Raw genomic sequence first — 21,399 nt, forward strand, 5'->3', positions numbered from 1 at the left:
TCACTATATTACTTTTAATACAGACAAAAATAAGAGAGATCAGGGGCTTCCCTGGACGCCCAGTAGATAAAAGACTCTACCTTCCAGTGCAAGAGGAGCAGGTTTGATCCTTGGTTGAGGAACCAAGATCCCACATGCTGTGTGGCATGGCCAAAAAATAAAACAGACTGTTACTATATTTTTAGCATTATATATTGGGTATTATATAGATGTTATTAGTAGAATTATCTGTGCCTGGAAATTCTCTGTACATTTCTTTACAACCTCCTGTATGTCTGTAATTATTTTACAATAGAAGTTTTTAAAAGTTTTTAAAAACTGAAGGTAAAATACACAGAATTAAAATATACAACAACCATAACATATAGACATATATAAGCTAGGATGGTTAAATGGAGTTAAAGCATCCTGAGATTCTTGTTTTGTCCAGAATGAGGGTAAAGGTATTGAGGAATATTAGGCTTTGTGTTTGGATAAGTTTGTCACTCAGATGGTGAAGAATCTGCCTGCAGTGCAGGATCCCTGGGTTGGGAAGATCCCCTGGAGAAGGGAATGGCTATCCACTCCAATATTCTTGCCTGGAGAATCCCATGGACAGAGGAACCTGGTGAGCCACAGTCCATGGGGTGGAAAAGAGTTGGACACAACCAAGCGACTAACACTTTCACTTTCAGGCATGCCAAAATTTCTAAAGAAATCGCTAAAGGACTAGAAACAGTGTCTTAACTTCTAAACTGGTAGACCAGATACTCAGGTAGATACTTCAGGATGAGTCTGTTGAGGGACTCAGACATTGATAAAGCATAAGGGGTAGCACAGGATTGAGGGGGCCTCTTGTCAACGAGGAGATGACGGATGTAAGAACAAGGGAAAACTCAAGGGCATAAACTGACTTGAAGAGAAAATGAGAAAGTGCTTCACAAAGTCAGATTTCAGTTGAAGAAATTTAAAAATGCTGAGTCTGTGTTTGTATGCTGATTGGAGTTGGGTTTGTCACAAGATCAGGGCCTGCAATGGGAGTTCTTAAAGTACACAGGAAAACCGAAAGTTAGTCAACTAGCAAGTCACATCATTTCACCTTAGTAAGGTGACAAGGCCATGGTCACGACCTGGATATTCAGTACTAAGCTCTAATGGTGTGTTGGGTGGATTGAGTCTATACTTTTTTTAACTGAGGTACAATTTATACAACCTAAAATGTATCACTTTACAGCATATAATTCAGTGGGTTTTAGTGTACCCATTACTAACACTTATTTCCAAAACATTTTCGTCACCCTAAAAAGAGACTTTGTGTAGACTTCAGTCAGTCCCAGTCCCTCCCTCTCCCTTTCCCTGGCAGCCAGTAATCCACTTCCTGTCTCTATGGATTTGTCTGTTCTGGACATTTCATATGGAACACACAATATGTAGCCTTTTGTGTCTGGCTTCTCCCACTTAGCATGAAAGGCCCAACCACATGGTAATGTGTAACAATATGTCTTTCTGTTTTGTGGCTAAATAATATTCCATCAGATGGCTATAACAACACATTTTATTTATCCATTTATTAGTTCAAGGGCATTGGGTTGTTTTCACTTTTTATCAGGAATAAGGCTGTTATAAACATTCATGTATGAGTTTTTGTGTGAGCATACATTTTGAGTCCTCTTGACTCAAACATATCTAGGAGTAGAATTGCTAGTTCAGTTGTTCAGTCATGTCTGACTCTTTGCAACCCCATGGACTGCAGCACCCGAGGCTTCCCTGTCTATCATCAAGACCCGGAGCTTGCTCAGACTCATGTCCATCGCGTCAGTGATGCCATCCAACCGTCTCCTCCTCTATTTTCCCCTTTTCCTCCTGCCTTCAATCTTTCCTAGCGACCCCATGGACTGCAGCACGCCAGCCTTCCCTGTCCATCATCAACTCCCAGAGCTTGCTCAAACTCATATGCATCAAGTCAGTGATGCCATCCATCAAGCTGGTGATGCCATCAACCATTTCATTTTCTGTCATCCCTTCTGCTCTTGCCTTCAGTCTTTCCCAGCATCAGGGTCTTTTCAAATGAGTTACTTCTTCACATCGGGTAGCCAAAGTATTGGAGCATTGGCTTCAGCATCAGTCCTTTCAGTGAATATTCAGGATGATGGACTGGTTTGATCTCCTTGCAGTCCCAAGGAGCTCTCAAGAGAATTGCTAGGTCATGTGGTAATTCTGTTTAACTTTTCGAGGAACTGCCAAACTCATTTCCTCAGTGGTTATAACAGTTTATAATCGTATGAGTAATATAGGAGGAGTATCCTCACCAATACTTGCTCTTTTTTTTTTAAAGCCATCATAATGAGTGTTAATTATTAATAATACCTAGTTCAGTTCAGTTAAGTTGCTCAGTTGTGTCCGACTCTTTGCGACCCCATGGACTGCAGCACACCAGGCCTCCCTATCCATCACCAACTCCCGGAGTTTACTCAAACTCATGTCCATTGAGTCGGTGATGCCATCCAACCATCTCATCCTCTGTTGTTCCCTTCTCCTCCTACCCTCAATCTTTCCCGGCATCAGGGTCTTTTCAAATGAGTCATCTCTTTGCATCAGGTGGCCAAAGTATTGGAGTTTCAGCTTCAACATCAGTCCTTCCAATGAACACTCTGGACTGATCTCCTTAGGATGGACTGGTTGGATCTCCTTGCCGTCCAAGGTACTCTCAAGAGTCTTCTCCAATACCACAGTTCAAAAGCATCAATTCTTCGGCACTCAGCTTTCTTTACAGTCCAACTCTCACATCCATACATGATGACTGGAAAAACCATAGCCTTGACTAGATGGACCTTTGTTGGCAAACTAATGTCTCTACTTTTTATTATGCTGTCTAGGTTGGTCATAACTTTCCTTCCAAGGAGCAAGCGTCTTTTAATTTCATGGCTGCAATCACCATCTGCAGTGATTTTGGAGCCCCCAAAAATAAACTCTATTACTGTTTCCACTGCTTCCCCATCTATTTGCCATGAAGTGATAGGACCAGATGCCATGATCTTAGTTCTCTGAATGTTGAACTTTAAGCCAACTTTTTCATTCTCCTCTTTCACTTTCGTCAAGAGGCCTTTAGTTCTTCACTTTCTGCCATAAGGATGGTGTCATCTGCATATCTGAGGTTATTGGTATTTCTCTTGGCATTTCTTGATTCTAGCTTGTGCTTCATCCAGCCCAGTGTTTCTCATGATGTACTCTGCATATAAGTTAAATAAGCAGGGTGACAATATACAGTCTTGATGTACTCCTTTCCCAATCTGGAACCAGTCTGTTGTTCCATGTCCAGTTCTAACTGTTGCTTCCTGACCTGCATACAGATTTCTCAAGAGGCAGGTCAGGAGGTCTGATATTCCCATCTCTTGAAGAATTTTCCACAGTTTATTGTGATCCACACAGTCAAAGGCTTTGACATAGTCAATAAAGCAGAAATAGATGTTTTTTTCTGGAATTCTCTTGCTTTTTTGATGATCCAGCAGATGTTGGCAATTTGATCTCTGCCTTTCCTAAAACCAGCTTGAACATCTGAAAGTTCACGGTTCACGTATTGCTGAAGCCTGGCTTGGATAATTTTGAGCATTACTTTACTAGCGTGTGAGATGAATGCAATTGTGCGGTAGTGCGGGGAGCCGGCGTGAGGCACTCCGCCCGTGGCAAAGGTCATGAGGAAGGAGGCTCGACATACGCAAAGGCGGTATCGAGCCTCAGGAGTCCCCCTGGAAATCCTCAAGCATCTACCCCCATAACCAGAGCCTGCCTACTTTGCTAGTTTGTGCTCTCACCTACACCTCTGACTTTACTGGGGACTGTCCCCCACCACCTCTTTCGGAGAAGGAGTTAACTTAGAGCTCCAGTTAATAATAATTCCTGGGCGTGACAGGAGTGTTTCAACCTACAAACTCCTCTGAAGGTTCTCTAGCCTGCCTGACAGGCTTGTCCGGCCACATGTTATTGCTCACAGCCTCCCAACCATGAGAGGCACGAGATGGTTCTAAAAATAGGTTCCTTAGAAAAGTTAGAAAACCATTAGTATAAGTATAGTGGGCTGATTAGAAATTGTATTGGTGAAGGGTTTTTCATTTGTTGAGCCAATGTTTGTTGCTGAGTCTCCACATCCCCTGCCCTTACACACATTAATGAATATATAGAAGAAATAAGTATTAACCTTTGATATTAATCATGTTGGACCTTAGGCCAAGTAAATTCTTTCCTTAACTAAAACCCACTACACCCTCACCCTGTAGAAATGTAACTTTATTTGGGTGGCATCTGTTTTAAGAATAATCACCCCTGGAGAAATAAGTGTCCTGGTTGACTGACCACTGTCACAAGGAGAGGGTCATAAATTGTCAGCAGGCCCCCTGGCCAGAAGATGATGTAACACCCCTAAGACCTCTGTATACATTTGTATGAAGCACCTGACTTTGATAAAAGTCAGGACTGCTGACCCCGTGTGACTTTTGCATAACATCTCAGTGTATAAAAGTAGACCATGGAAAATAAAGAATTGGGATCAGTTTCTCGAAATATTGGTCTCCCCATGTTGCTGTCTCTCTCAAACTCTAGCTGAGTCTCCATCTGGAGCGCGGAACCCACCATGCTTACTAATTATGCCTGGGCTTCTAAGATCCGACCGGGGAGGTCTCAGTGTCTCCTCTCCTTCGGGAGAACGGAAGGACGCCTGCAGCCTATGTAAGTGGTGCACACTTCTTATCTTGAAGTTTTATTGGTCTCCCACGTAAACCAAGCTACTCAGCCTCTTTTCTCCACTGAATTTTCCTACTGAGCTATCCTCATTCTATTACTCTTTATATCTCTAATTAATATCTAATTGAAGCTATTGTATCCTGATCCTCGCCAGTGCCGTCCCCGCTTCGAACTCCCTGGAACAGCCTGGGCTGGACCTCGACACGGTAGTTTGAGCATTCTTTGGCATTGCCTTTCTTAGGGATTGGAATGAAAACTGACCTTTTCCAGTCCTGTGGCCACTGCTGAGTTTTCCAAATTTCCTGCCATATTGAATGCAGCACATTCACAGCATCATCTTTTAGGATTTGAAATAGCTCAACTGGAATTCTATCACCTCCACTAGCTTTGTTCGTAATGATGCTTCCTAAGGCCCACTTGACTTTACATTCCAGGATGTCTGGCTCTAGGTGAGTGATCTGGGTTGTGAAGATCTTTTTTGTAAGTGCTTCTGTGTATTCTTGCCACCTCTTCTTAATATCTTCTGCTTCTGTTAGGTCCATACCATTTCTGTCCTTTATCGAGCCCATCTTTGCATGAAATGTCCCCTTGGTATCTCTAATTTTCTTGAAGAGATCTCTAGTCTTTCCCATTGTATTATTTTCCTTTCTTTGCACTGATCACTGAGGAACACTTTCTTATCTCTCCTTGCTATTCTTTGGAACTCTGCATTCAGATGGGTATATCTTTCCTTTTCTCCTTTGCTTTTGGCTTCTCTTCTTTTCACAGCTATTTGTAAGGCCTCCTCAGACAGCCATTTTGCTTTACTGCATTTATTTTTCTTGGGGATGGTCTTGCTCCCTGTCTCTTGTACAGTGTCATGAACCTCCATCCATAGTTCATCAGGCACTCTGTCTGTCATATCCAGTCCCTTAAATCTATTTCTCACTTCCACTGTATAATCATAAGGGATTTGATTTAGGTCATACCTGAATGGTCTAGTGGTTTTCCGCACTTTCTTCAATTTAAGTCTGAATTTGGCAATAAAAAGTTCATGATCTGAGCCACAGTCAGCTTCTGGTCTTGTTTTTGCTGATTGTATAGAGCTTCTTCATCTTTGGCTGCAAAGAATATAATCTGTCTAATTTCGATGTTGACCATCTGGTGATGTCCATGTGTAGAGTCTTCTCTTGTGTTGTTGGAAGAGGGTGTTTGCTATAACTAGTATGTTCTCTTGGCAAAACTCTATTAGGCTTTGCCCTGCTTCATTCTGTACTCCAAGGCCAAATTTGCCTGTTACTCCAGGTGTTTCTTGACTTCATAGTGGTTTTTTTTTTTTTTGGAAGTATAGTTGATTTACAGTGTTGTTACTTTCTACTGTACAGTAAATATGTACTATATACATATATCCTTTTTCATACACTTTTCCATTATAATTTATCACAGGCTATTGAATATAGTTCCCTGTGCTACACAGTAGGATCTTGTTGTTTATGTATTCCATATATAATAGTTTGCATATACTAATCTCAAACTTCCATTCCATCCTTCCACCACCCACTCTTTCCTGGCAACCCCCAAGTCTGTTCTCTATGTCTCAGATGGTATCTGGTGGTTTTGATTTGAATTTCCTTAATGATTAATGATGAGGAACATCTTTTCATATGCTTTAAACCAGTTTTATATCTTCTTTGGAGAACTGCCTATTCATATTCTTTGTGCTTTTGAAAACTGTGTTATCTCTTTATTGTTGAGTTGTAAGAGTTCTTTCTATAGTCTTGATACTGCCCTTATCTGATACGTGATTTGGAAATATTTTATTTTTCTCTGAGTGGTCTTTTCATGTTCTTGATACTACCCTTTGATGCACAAAAGTTTTAAATTTTGCTGAAGTCCAGTTTTCTATCTTTTTTCTTTTCTTTTATAAAGCTATTTGCATTCAAATAAGATTGCTATCTTACATTGTAAATTCTTGTTGTCTCTCAGTTATGCGTAGTCTAGATAGCTTTTAGTCATAATTTAGGTAGTAACCTGTCTCACTGGTGGCTCAGTTGGTAAAGAATCTGCCCGCAATGCAGGAGACCTGGGTTTGATCCCTGGGTCGGGAAGATCTGCTAGAGAAGGGAATGGCAACCCACTCCAGAACTCTTGCCTGGAAAATTCCTGCAGAGAGGAGCCTAGTGGGCTGCAGTCCGTGGGGTTGCAAGAGTTGGACACAAGTGAGCGACTAAACCACCACCACCACCTGAACCTGTCTCATTAATGAGATGAAATATTTGTTCCTTTTGGCTGCTGTGACAAAACTGACACAGATGCAGCAGTTTAAAATAACAGGTTTATCACTGTAGTTCAGAAAATTGAGGTGGGTCTCACCAGGCTAGGATAAAGGTTTTGGCTAACCAGTGTCTCTCTCTAAAGGCTCCAGGGAAGAATGTCTTTCTTTGCTCCTTCCAGCTTCTAGAAGCTCCCACATTCCCTCGGCTTTTGGTTCTCTTCCTCCATCTTCAAGCCGGCAGCAGTGCTGGACCAAGTCTTACTCAAATTTCATTGCTGTCGTCTCCGACTCTGTCTCGCTTTCCCATGTTTATGGCACCTTTTGATTACACTGGGCTCACCTTGGATAATCCGTATTTTAAAGTCACCAAGTTAGAAAATCTAATTCCAGCTGCAACCTTAAAACCGCATTCACCAGGTAACATGTATTCATAGGTTCCGGGTGTTAGGAGGTGGGCACCTCTGGGCAGGTACCCTTCCTGGATCACAGATGACCCTACTGCTGACCTGCTGCTGAAGCTGGGGACTGCAGGGCATCTGTTGACAGCTCATGACGTTGCCCATATCTGAAATAAATTGACTTTAATATCTTTGGTCTTGTCTCTACAAGCCTATTTGGGTTGTGGCAGAAAGTATGGTAAATATGGAAATTATTTTCTTCATGATCCTGTTTTAGAATCACTAAACCAGAAGTTTCTATTCTTGTAGTCCTGGAAGAAAGGAGCTCAGAAATTTGGCATCATAGATAGCAGTCTTCAAACTGGCTTCCTAGAAGTGGGTCACATGGGCAGGTACTTCTTCAGGGGCAGCTTGGTGCAGGGAGAGACACTGGGCTTCTGACTTATGTGGATCTAGGACAAGATGTGAGCTAATCCTACTTTATTTGAAAGGTCACCAGAATTCAACTATTAATACATCCCCAAAACTAGACTCTTATTAATATGCATAAAACATCTGACTTCCCTAGTGGCTCAGCAGTAAAGAATCCGCCTGCTAATGCAGGAGATGTGAGTTTGATCTCTGGGTGAGGAAGATCCCCTGGAGAAAGAAACGGCAACCCACTCCAGTATTCTTGCCTGGGAAATTCCATGGACAGAGGAGCCTGGCAGTAGAGTCCATGAGGTTGCAAAGAGTCAGACAAATGACTTAGCGACTAAGCATGCATCCATATGAAACTTTGCATTTGTGTGATGGTATATCTCAAATATCTCTAAAAGGCAGATTGATACTTTTTTAAAAGAATGAGAAAAATTAGTCGTTAAAAATCTCTTAAGTAAAGACACTTAGCCATACTGTTTCAGAAATGATAATGCCTTGAGGAACACATGTTAAGCGTTGTGCATTTTAAAATAAATTTGTTGGTGTGATGCTAGGAAAAAAGAGTTCCCCCTGCCTAATGCTGTCAGAAGGCACCAGTAGGAGGCTAACAGTGAATTTTGTCAGGTCTTTTCTTTGATTAAAAGGAAAGCGAGAGAGTGGACAGGCTCACCTGTTGACTGCTAAGCTTCCGCTCCTGCCCACATCTTCTTGCCTGAATAATCTTGTGCCACATCTAGACAAGGAGGGAAGATGAATAGAGTAGCATGTGCGTTCTCTGAGGGATATGCATAAAGTCTGGATTCTTCCATCTGTGTGCACCGAGGTGTCTTTTATCATGGGATGTCTAGGTAGTGAAAACTCTGATTATTACTAAAGAGGGCAGCAGGCAATTTTGGAAGTGTCCTGTCTCCCTATGACAGAGGCTTTGCAGCTAAGTGCAGTCATTTATGTTGAAAAATTGCAGCTGTCAGAGTGTCCAAACACTTCATGGGATTTGTTTCTAATTTTGCATTTTTATTCACACCTTCTGACGTATAAGCTTCTATTACAAGAAAACACACACACACACACACATCAAGTTCTAGAGGTATTTTCTAAATTGTCATAACCTGGTTTGGGTACCATTCAACAAAAGTAAGAATGAGCCTAATAGATTATCATTAATGGTTCCTTTGCCCCTCCCCAAAGTCAACAAAGATCTTAAGGAGGAAAGAAATATTAAAGAGATCTTTATTTGAATGAATTTAGGTGTCTAAGAAAAGAAGAAAAAAATGACCCACAAACTGAAAAAAGGGATTCCAAAATATAGGAAAATATATACATACTAACAAAAAGTATGAAAGGCAAAGGGAAGCCAAGGCAGTTAAACCGAGAACTACAAGTTGCTAAAAAAAGGCACCAAAAGTGCATAGTTTAAGTTCTATATATAAGTGTCATAACTAGTGTAACAGGGGGGAAAAGAATGACAGATAAAAACCCACATTAGAATGAAGAGCCTGCCAACTTTGATTCTAATAATCCATTTTTGGCCACTGCAGCCATAAGCTACTGGCCCAAAGATGCTGTGTTGCATACTCAAAACTCAGTGACTTAAAAGTATAGCCACTTGCTCTGCTCATGCAGCTATAGCTCAGGTAGGATTTGGCTAATCTTAAATGACTTGTTTCATAGCACCTGCTGTGTCACTGCTCTGCCTCTTAAAATAGATTGGTACGGCATCTGGATGGCCATTCTCCTGACGTCTCTGTCTGGACTTAGTATAGCACATTCTTCTCAGCGCAGTGCCAGACACTCAAGATAGAAAACAGAAACATGCCAAGCCTCCCAGGACCCGCGTTCTGACTTGGTGCACTGTCCTCTCTGTTCACGATCATTGGCTGAAAGTCACATGGCCACACCTGAGTCAAGAGGCAGACTCTGCTCTGGATGAGTCCTGCAACTCTGAACCACATTTTGTACCCAAGAAAGTCTCTGCTATAGGCAGTAAGATAATCTAGATCAGCCTATAAAATCTTCCAGTGAAATATTTTGGAGGAAAAAAAAAAAAAAACCCTCTAGTTTTTACACAACTCATACATCAAAAGTCTTAGCCCAGGGAACAGATACAATAGGTTTAACCTTCACATCTTCATCCCCTAATTCTTCTACTCAAAAAGTGATCAAGTTATAGGAACATCTTTACTGTTTTTACACCTTTAAAAAAAAAATGGCTACTGTTCAGTTAACAGCTGTAGATGTATATATGTGTGCATGCTCTGTCATGTCTGACTCGTCAGCCACATGGGATTTTCCCAGTAAGAGTACTGGAGTGGGCTGCCAGTTCCTCCTCCATAACAACTGTAGGTACTTGAGCATATTTGTTGGAGAAATGTGTAAATAAAGCTGCCTTGGCCACAAGAACTGAAATTATTGCTTTGCTAATCATGAGATCCCAGACTGACCATCATTAACACTAGATGGACATTCTCAAGGCATCATTTTCTCACATGGGCAGTTGACTGTACCAATCAACGTAAATAGTTCAGTGCTGTGGGAGTAATAATCTAAAGCCTGGTTTTTGCTTACAAAGGATTAGTAGTTGCCTCAGTAGAGCAACAGCATTAAATGAAAAAATATCCTATTCCAGTTCCTATATTTGCTCTTCCTATTTTTGCCAGCTATTCCTAAAATAATGCTTTCATCCAGTCATTCCTTGTAAAAATTTATACAGTGGTTTTCTATTGCTTAATAGTCTAGAATTCAACTCTTGCTTGATCCGGTTCTTTCTAGGCCCATCAATCCTGTCTCTCGAAAGAAAATGTCACTTGGCAGAAGCATAAATATTAGTGGTGACATCTGAGTGTATGTCGTGGAATACTACTGAAATGGGGACAGGCTTACAGAGCTGTTAAGGGCCCATCTCTTCTCCGAAGATACACATTTTTCAAAGAAAGCAGAGTGAGCAGTGCATTGTACATTTTAATTGCTTTAAGATGAGTAGTAGGTTTTAGGGAAAGGGAGCAGCCAGAGGCAGGGAACATATTGTGGATATTTAATATGGTATACTCAGATATATAGAAGATCTACAAGACCTTTTAGAACTAACACCCAAAAAAGATGTCCTTTTCATTATAGGGGACTGGAATGCAAAAGTAGGAAGTCAAGACACACCTGGAGTAACAGGCAAATTTGGCCTTGGAATACAGAATGAAGCAGGGCAAAGACTAATAGAGTTTTGCCAAGAAAATGCACTGGTCATAACAAACACCCTCTTCCAACAACACAAGAGAAGACTCTATACACGGACATCACCAGATGGTCAACACCGAAATCAGATTATTATATTCTTTGCAGCCAAAAATGGAGAAGCTCTATACAGTCAGCAAAAACAAGACCAGGAGCTGACTGTGGCTCAGACCGTGAACTCCTTATTGCCAAATTCAGACTGAAATTGAAAAAAGTAAGGAAAACCACTAGACCATTCAGGTATGACCTAAATCAAATCCCTTTGGAAGTGAGAAATAGATGTAAGGGCCTAGATAGATAGAATGCCTGATGAACTATGGAATGAGGTTCGTGACATTGCACAGGAGACAGGCATCAAGACCATTCCCATAGAAAAGAAATGCAAAAAAGCAAAATGGCTGTCTGAGGAGGCCTTACAAATACTGTGAAAAGAAGAGAAGCAGAAAGCAAAGGAGAAAAGGAAAGATATAAGCATCTGAATGCAGAATTCCAGAGAATAGCAAGGAGAGATAAGAAAGCCTTCTTCAGTGATCAATGCAAAGAAATAGAGGAAAACAACAGAATGGGAAAGACTAGGGATCTCGTCAAGAAAATCAGAGATACCAAAGGAACATTTCATGCAAAGATGAGCTCGATAAAGGACAGAAATGGTATGGACCTAACAGAAGCAGAAGATATTAAGAAGAGATGGCAAGAATACACAGAAGAACTGTACAAAAAAGATCTTCACGACCCAGATAATCACGATGGTGTGATCACTGACCTAGAGCCAGACATTCTGGAATGTGAAGTCAAGTGGGCCTTAGAAAGCATCACTACGAACAAAGCTAGTGGAGGTGATGGAATTCCAGTAGAGCTATTCCAAATCCTGAAAGATGATGCTGTGCAAGTGCTGCACTCAATATGCCAGCAAATTTGGAAAACTCAGCAGTGGCCTCAGGACTGGAAAAGGTCAGTTTTCATTCCAATTCCAAAGAAAGGCAACGCCAAAGAATGCTCAAACTATCGCACAATTGCACTCATCTCACACACTAGTAAAGTAATGCTCAAAATTCTCCAAGCCAGGCTTCAGCAATACGTGAACCGTGAACTTCCAGATGTTCAAGCTGGTTTTAGAAAAGGCAGAGGAACCAGAGATCAAACTGCTAACATCTGCTGGATCATGGAAAAAGCAAGAGAGTTCCAGAAAAACATCTATTTCTGCTTTATTGACTATGCCAAAGCCTTTGACTGTGTGGATCACAATAAACTGTAGAAAATTCTGAAAGAGATGGGAATACCAGACCTCCTGACCTGCCTCTTGAGAAATCTGTATGCAGGTCAGGAAGCAACAGTTAGAACTGGACATGGAACAACAGACTTGTTCCAAATAGGAAAAGGAGTACGTCAAGGCTGTATATTGTCACCCTGCTTATTTAACTTCTATGCAGAGTACATCATGACAAACGCTGGACTGGAAGAAGCACAAGCTGGAATCAAGATTGCTGGGAGAAATATCAATAACCTCAGATACGCAGATGACACCACCCTTATGGCAGAAAGTGAAGAGGAACTCAAAAGCCTCTTGATGAAAGTGAAAGTGGAGAGTGAAAAAGTTGGCTTAAAGCTCAACATTCAGAAAACGAAGATCATGGCATCCGGTCCCTTCACTTCATGGAAAATAGATGGGGAAACAGTGGAAAGAGTATCAGACTTTATTTTTCTGGGCTCCAAAATCACTGCAGATGGTGACTGCAGCCATGAAATTAAAAGACGCTTACTCCTTGGAAGGAAAGTTATGACCAACCTAGATAGCATATTCAAAAGCAGAGACATTACTTTGCCAACAAAGGTTCGTCTAGTCAAGGCTATGGTTTTTCCTGTGGTCATGTATGGATGTGAGAGTTGGACTGTGAAGAAGGCTGAGCACTGAAGAATTGATTATTTTGAACTGTGGTGTTGGAGAGTCCCTTGGACTGCAAGGAGATCCAACCAGTCCATTCTGAAAGAGATCAGCCCTGGGATTTCTTTGGAAGGAATGATGCTAAAGCTGAAACTCCAGTACTTTGGCCACCTCATGCGAAGAGTTGACTCATTGGAAAAGACTCTGATGCTGGAAGGGATTGGGGGCAGGAGGAGAAGGGGAAGACAGAGGATGAGATGCCTGGACGGCATCACTGACTCGATGGACGTGAGTCTGGGTGAACTCCGGGAGTTGGTGATGGACAGGGAGGCCTGGCGTGCTGTGATTCATGGGGTCGCAAAGAATCGGACATGACTGAGCGACTGATCTGATCTGATCTGATCTGATAGACAGACTTGAGTAGACCACAGTTTCTTGCCCTAAACTTTCAAACCAATTCTCAAATTCAAAGGCAGATACATGAAGAATGTATCACACATAATAATTAAAAGTCTGTATTCTCATCTCAAATAAGTCTTGAAGACTGGCCAGGATAAAGGATTTTATAACTTATAATACTTACTATTAGATTTGAAAGTGGTATGCTTAATGATTCTTTGAAGTCAACATCAGTAATTTGGAACATGTGGTTATTCATCAAATTTTTTTATTATATAGTTAAAGAGAAAGGATTTGCATAGCAGGATAAACAGTGGGTCATTTGAATTCTTTGTATAAACAAATCATTTTAAAGAATTTAAGGATGCATGTACTTTCTTATATGAATTCATTTACAGTTATTCAAGATTCATTCCTTATATCTTTCTTCAGTCCCACCTACTACAAATTGGTATTAACTTCCTTTTCTTTGTTTTTAAATCTCAAACCATACTTGGACTAAATATTTTGTATCTTCAGGACTACATAATTAAGACTGTCTTCCATGCATCTCAGGCCAATACAAACTGTGGTCTATGAAACCCAACCTGATTAGAATCCTCTATTTTGACTCATAAGACTCCTTTTTCTGAGCTGACTTGGTTGGACTGACTAACTGGACTTGTCAAAATAATCTAAAAAGTACATATGGCCACACACTATCAACCCACTTGTTCAGCTAGAATATTTCTGAGAGTGATACCAAGATGATAGAGGCTTGGTTCATCTCACATAGAAGTCACCTCTCTGTCTCCCATTAAAGTTCTTCTGGCTTCAGGTCTTAAAAATGGAAAAAATAAGAGAATGATGGCTTAGAAAGTGATGTAGGGCTGTTTGCTTGGCTGTGGGTTTGCATTATTTTGTGATTATTTTTAATGCCCTTCTAGAAAAGCCTACAACCTAGGGAAATTCAAGGCTAGAGATGGTAATTGCTAACTTCTGGGTCTCTTGTATGACCAATAATAGAAATACAATCTGTTACCGATGTTAATTCCTGAGGCCCCAGGAATTAACCCCAGGAAAAATGCCTTATCTGGGGAGACTTGGCCCAGAAACACCCCATAACTGTGGAAGATAAACAGCCAGTTCCTTTCGAAGTTTGTCCACAAATAAAGGCCTCAGAAGGCTGTTTTCTTCCACTGGCTTGTGGAAAGCGCCACACGCGCCCCATCTAAGTAGATGAACTTCGTTTATCTTCTGTTTTATTGCCTTAGTGCCTCTTGTAATTGACTGAGAGAGCGGTGACCTCCTCCTGTGCAGGAGAACTTACTCTTGGAGGTGATGTTTCTCCATCAGGGTGCCATGGGGGTAAATAACCAATCACGTGCACAGAAAGAAACTCCTACATTTAAGCTTTTGTAACTTAAAGTTGCATTCATTTTTGGCTATTGTGGTTGTTTTTAAGCAACATGTGTAACAAATATTTATTACACTTTTATCCTGTGCATATGACATGAGGTGCTGAGGATTCAGGGATAAGTCTGGTTCTCAGGAAACTAAGACTCCAATGGACCATGCTGTTGGCTATTACGTGAGCTCAATGTCTACTCAAACCCATAGACTATCACCAGTTAAGCTTTTCCTATCCGGGATGTATTTTTTTTTAACTCAAATATGAAGCTTTATTTTCCAGTTAAACATCTGTAATTGGTTTTGTTTGTTCATTTGTTTACATAATAGCTTTTGTAAAACAACAATAATCGCATACCATAAAATTCACCCTTTTAAAGTATATAGTTCTCCCCCATTGCTTTTGGCTCCTAACTTGAACTTTCAGGATCATTGTGAATCTTGCTTCTTTCTTTAGTTTATCTCTCTCAGTATTCTGTCACCCACTGATTAATCTTATGGGTTTTATTCCAAGATGATGATACAGACATGAATGGAGATAGTTTCCAAGGACAGAACCTTGCATTATTCAACGCCTTTCTAGACAGCCTCTGATCAGTCATCTTTGGGGAAGGTACTCACCATCTCTCAACCCGTCTGTACAATCCTAATTTAGCCCACACTTCACCTTGTTAATCTTGACGATATGTAAAAGGGTAATCTCTGAAAAGTAACCCATTACTGAAGCATAATTGTACCATCCCTTTCAGTGATCTGAGTGCAGCAGACAGAACCCCGTCCGCGTGCCCTGAGCTGTTTCGTGTGTGACACACAAGACCCTCTTCCCAAGGAGAGCTGAGTCACTGATGCTACCCCGTCTTCTCCAAGTAGAGATCGACTGTTTTTTCCCCTTTGCTCAAATGTAGCTTTGAAGTCCCTTTTTGTTACTGAATTTAAGCACTTTTTGGTTTTATGATCTTTCAGATATTTTACTTTTCTATTTCCCCATCTTTTAAATTATTTGCTTGAATAAAGGAAACCTTTCAACTTTTTTTCCAATGATGAGTCCATCCTCAGTTATGATGAGAAGATAGTAATATTTACTATTTAGGGTAGAGGATGAGATGGTTAGAAGCATCACTGACTCAATGGACATGAATTTGAGCAAACCCCAGGAGGTAGGGAAAAACAGAGGAGTCTAGCGTGCTACAGTTGAGGGTCACAGAGAGTTGGACACAACTGAGCAATTCAAAAGCAACAATGATAAAATGTGGAATCCTGTTGCTGGGAGGGGTTCTGTTTGTGTGTCTGTTCTCTGTTAGTAAACAGCACCTCAGCCATCGGAGTGCTCCCAGCTAGCTTCATGACAATTTCAGAATACCCTCATGGCCTCCATTGGCTCCAGAAAGATACCACAGCCACCCAGGTTTCCTGCTTTGAGCAGTTTATCTGATGATTTTTCCTCCCTGTCCCTTCCACATTTGAGTTAAAACTCCTCTTATCTAAATAATTTATACATTTCTTCCCAGATTTTTGCCTGTATTGTATTTCGAGCCAGAAACCCACGCCTTGTTTAATGTCAGCAGCTAGTGAATTGTTTGCTTCTTCCTGCCTCTTTTTCTTGGTATAGTTTTCTTTCCATGAGGGCAGCATCATTAAAGTAACACAGTGTCTGTAACAGCATGGATCCGGTCATATTCCCTCGCTCTTACACTAAGGAAATACATCTCGCAGCTGGAAAGGAATTCTTCCTGGGACCTCTTGGCAAACTGGTAACTGTCTTCTGGGGACTTTTCCTAAGCATTTAACAATATTTAGGCAGAAAGACAATAAATGCTAATGCTTTTATTTGATTAGGGATTTTTGAGGCACTCAGTGATGTGAGTACTGTAATGGTGCAGTGTGAATAGTCTCCCACTCTAATTTTCTCCCTTGGCTCAGTTCCTGAAATTCGAAGGGAGTTCCTTTCCTTATAATTTGTGTTAACAACCCCTTGTTCCTCCTGCTGTCTGGATCTTTCCTATCCACTGTAAATTGATTCCAGTGGGAGGGAAGGCAAGATAGTAAATCAGAAAGTCGATGCTCTCATTTCCCCTTTTGTTTTATTCAACTCTAATTACACTTTATTTTCCTATAGGAGCAGATTTTCAAAATTACGTCTTATGAATTTTAATATTTATACATGTAAACAATAGGGAAAAAAGACTTAACTGCTCTCCCCTTCATTTCACACCTACACTCTAATATTTGCCATAATGAGATAAAGATAAATCCTTTTCTCAAAAAGATGACTGTGATTACCAAATAACACCATTCATAAATTTTCCATTTTAGAAATGAGTAGGTGCATATTGCAGAGAAAGGAAAAATGAGTTTTTTTCCTATTCTTTTCTAAGACCAATGTGACCAGGTAAAGGCTTCTGGCAGCCTCCTGGTCCAAGACAAATGCCCTCCTTGCCTTTAAAGCCCCAGCAAGCCATAGCTCCCAGCAGAAATCATTATTTAAGCATCACTATTCTGACCTCTCTGGGCACATTCAATTAGTCAAAAGGTATTAGTATACTCCTTGTTATACCATGGCTTTGGGTGCTAGAAGAAGAATACTCAACATATTTTGAGCTCTTATTCATGTGCCAGGAAATGAGCAGAAATCTGGGTCTTTCAGGGTATTTTTTTTCTATCTACTCCTGTTGTTATTTCAGAGGGAAAAGGCAAGGATGGATCTTAGGATGGATCAGGTGTGAGGGAGATTTAATCTCTGTGTGAGCCCTAATTTCCAGAACAATAACACCACCTACTTCATCTGTTTGCTACAAGGATTGTGTAAGTTAATTCAGGTAAAGCTAAGCCAGGTCACAGCTCAGTAATGCAGAACTATTTTTAAAGTTAAGAAATCAAGGAAGACGAGTTTCTTCCACAGGTCAGCCACAATACTAGGCACTGAGAATACACATTGTTTTAGGGGAAAAAGTCATTGGTGATCTTCGTACAGTTTCAGTGAAGTAACAAGTAGAACCTTCAGTGTATCTGGGTGTGAAATGAATGGAAATTGAAGAACAGATAAGGAATCCCAGTGTATGTTCTCTAACGTGCTTAAGAGAGACAGATGGAGAGCTGCAAGGGGCTTGGAGTCAGGGAGGGAGTGACAGAGTTTCAGGTGGCAGAGCCTTGAACACATCTTGGTGGTCAGAGTAAGAAGGGAAGAGATGGGAAGAGAATGAAGAAATGAGAGGGTGCTCAGTAATCGGTAGGTCAAAGCTGTGAGCCGGTTGGAGACAGTGGTACCCAGAGCATCAGACAGAAGAGATGTTTCCTTCTCTGTGGTAACCAGGGGAAGGGAGAAATTAATTGACTGAATTAAACTATAGCTGTTGAGAGTAAGTGCTGAGAAGATACAGAGGCAGTTCTTCTTGGACTTGTTTCCCTAAGAAGTTGAGAGAGAATCATATGTTCAGAGTAGATAATACTAAGTATAGTGTAGGAGGTTTTGAGTATATGAAAGTTTTTGAATAGCAGTTATTAATTAAAAATAGTTGACCAAGAAAAGAAAGAAAGATGGCCTCGATAGAGGACCTTGCAGAAGTTGAGTGCTTTCTCTTTGTTTTTAGTCTCACTGTGGAAATAAATGAATGCCACCCAAATGAAAACAAGAGGGACTACTTATTTGTAGTCACTTGCAGAGTGGCCCAAAGGCAGGCTGAGGGGTAGGGAAACTTTATAGTGGGAAGTGGAAGACTTGAAATCACCCTGATTAGAGTCTGGGCCTGGAGAAGCTGCAGGCCAGGCTAGCTAGAAGTGGACCCCCTCCTATGTAATTGGTTAGAGGAGCATGTTTGATGTACTGATGCCATCTTGGGCCCGGACAGTTCCTCCTGTCCTTCCACTGACCCTACCTAGGACTGTGTGATAAATCATGTCTCTGTTGTCAAGGGCTTTGTAGTTAATAGATATTGTTTAACACCCACTAAGTCCAGGTGGCCTGTATGCTTTGTTAGTCTCCAGACAGTGACAAAAACCTTTGCTGATATATTGCCAGTACCCACAAGGCTGGTGACCCATTCATAAATCTTGACCTAGAAATGCGCTTCCTGTTTCCAAGCACATACCCCTAGACCCTAACCATGAAACTGTCCCAATGAGTGCAGCTTCAAATGCTCCTGAACGTTGTCTGCCCAATCTTAGCCTCTAGGTCACCCTACAGTAAACTGATCCATCAATTATATGGAGCTTCCTGCCTCATTTTCTTGGTCTCAAGTTACCTTCTCAATGTGGTGAGCACTTCTCATTCCCCTCCATCCTCCAATATTTGGATTTCTTTGGCTGGTCTAAAAGTTGAAAACAGGGACAAAAACTAGGTAATTTGTCAGTTATTGATCAAGTCTTAGCTACTTGGGTTCAGTTGTTATGAAATTATTGTTTGGCTTCCTGGATTATTAATAGATACAGCAGTCTGACTCCCTGGGCTGGTTACTATAGATATGAGGTTGGTTTCTTGGGCAAGATTTTGCAGGTTGTAGAGTCTGTTTTACATGTGGTCTTTCCATTGTCTAACTGTATACTCAGTCTCTGACCACTTTATCATTCTGAGACTTAAAAGGTCCTTCTGCTTGGAATCTATTATCCCTTTGTGTGTGTGTTAGTTGCTCAGTCATGTCCGACTCTTTGTGACCCCATGGACTGTAGCCCACCGGGCTCCCCTGTTCATGGAATTTTCCAGGCAAGAGTACTGGAGTGGGTTGCCATTCCCTTCTCCAGGGGATCTTCCCAAACCAGGGATTGAACCTGGGTCTAGTGCATTGCAGGCAGATGCTTTACCATCTGAGAAGACAGAACTCAAGAGACAGAAGAGACCCGGAAAATAGTCCGTAATGGTATAAGCATAAGGAAATCTATAGGAATACATTTTATGAACTAATGGACATTCAAACTGTACTATAAAGGAAAAGTTTTGTTTTGTTTTGTTTTAACCACATCATTTCCCGCCTTGCATAAGGTGAACCTAGGCTGTATGAGTGGAAGAGCTGGCCTGATGTCTCGGGACCTAAAGACTTAGGACCTCACCTAGCGAGACTGAAACTGAGATCCCAGGCAGAATGACGGCTGTCTCAGCTACCTGAGACTTGATTTCCAGTCCAGTGTTCTCATCTTCATTGATCTAAGAACTTCCCTTCATCAAGCATGTTGCAAATGTCTTCTTCAAATCTAGAATCAGTTCAAATAATGCAGGATATTAACCCAAACTCTCCATTAATGACTCCATGGAGCTGTATAAAACCATGATAAACCTATTGTGAAAACTTACTATTCATACTGGCTATTCGGGCTAATGAGAGTTTAAGGTGAATTTAAACGTACAGATCTATAACCATATCGCATGATAAATGTTATGATTAATGTTATATCAGAATATGCATACTTTCAAGATTACTGTTAAAGAAATTCCCTTGTTCCCTTAAGACATGTGAGGAGCAGTTTCTCTGATAGGAGAAACAAGCGTATATTACCACTGATTGATTATATAGTAAACCTTTACCTTGCCTCTCTTCACATAATGAATCTCTCTACTCCTTACTGCCTGATGGGAAAATTTAATGGGATGTTTCCTCCAGTAGTAAAACCACTGAGCCATAGAGAAAGTGCTTTTTACATCTAGTGAGGGAAATACCTTGATACCAGCTAGGAAGAGCCACGACTTCTACATAAATGTTGTGCTAAAATGAAAAGCTTAACAACGCTCAGTTTATCAGAAACACAGTTCTCCAAGTTTTGTCCGTGGATGTGTGGTATTTTATGACATGAACTCAAAGGATGGAAAGGGAAATTACGGGCACAGGGTTCTGGCCATGCTCCCCTCTGGTGCCTCTGGACTCACCTTTCAGGTGGCCGAGAAGCAATACTAAATAAGTTCTGGAACACCTGGGGTTGGCATGCTTCGGTCGTCATAACCATGTAAGGAAATGCTGAGTTCTAGGAAGAGAAGTCAGTAAAAGGCCCTCAGGATAATCAACACCAAAGGAGTGTGGGCTGGTCTGTGTCTTGGCTTTCAGGATGCATTACCTGATACCTAGACCCTGGGGCCTGAGTGGATGTTTGTAGAACAGACACCCAGTTCCTGGTCAACAGTCATTCTGGATCGGTACCAAAGTCATTCTCAGTCTTTATGTTGGTTGTTTTATTCAGATACCCATTTATTCATTCAATAAATATTCATTTATTCATTCAACAAATCTTTATAATGAGTCCACCTTAGACCCAGTACTCTGCTAACTGTGCAGTACAATGGAGAGCAAAACAAACCTGGTCTTTCCTGGGCTTCCAGGATTCTGAGTAGTGAGCGAACTTTAGAATTAATATTTTTAAGATAAGTACCTTTGTATAATATAAACAGTTAGGGATTCCTGGTTTTTACTGGAGTTTGTCAAATTGGCAGACTAACTTCTACAGATTGAGAACAGCTGTACACATAATTATAAAATAGCATTCCTCACCTCCTTTTCGTAAAGAGTTTTGTTCATGGCACCAAGGCTTTACCTTTGCACATAACACTGTACCCTTAATCCCAGCCAGTAGCCCTGCCAGCATGTGCTGCAATGCAGTCTTGTGCTGTGGAGCACAGCAGGTCCATCACCACAACGAATAACGGATCAGGTAGCCCCCTTTCAAGCATTCTTATTAATGCCTGCTTAGTCCAGTGTTTCTTACCCTTGTAAAACTCATGACTCATTTTAATAAACATA

The 21,399-nt window shown here is 41.0% G+C and overlaps 1 protein-coding gene across 14 annotated transcripts in view; it reads left to right on the forward strand.

Moving 5' to 3' along the window:
* The window catches only part of TPK1 (thiamin pyrophosphokinase 1), a 391,983-nt gene that overhangs the window by 341,578 nt on the left and 29,006 nt on the right, over positions 1 to 21,399 (forward strand). For 2 of the 14 annotated variants that reach the window (XM_086398267.1, XM_086398268.1), the window contains exon 9: positions 15,433 to 15,721. The exons of 11 other annotated variants lie outside the window; for them this stretch is intronic. In XM_086398267.1, coding sequence (XP_086254393.1) covers positions 15,433 to 15,440 — 8 coding nt within the window. In that variant the 3' untranslated portion in view covers positions 15,441 to 15,721. Of the gene's footprint in view, positions 1 to 4,575; positions 4,702 to 15,432; positions 15,722 to 21,399 lie in introns of those variants that run through there. One more of the 14 variants, XM_086398256.1, reaches the window with a different exon arrangement.

This window comes from Bos grunniens, chromosome 4 (assembly GCF_055505025.1).
Source record: "Bos grunniens cultivar Pamir isolate PY7600 chromosome 4, Bosgru_T2T1.0, whole genome shotgun sequence".
NCBI lineage: Eukaryota > Metazoa > Chordata > Mammalia > Artiodactyla > Bovidae > Bos > Bos grunniens.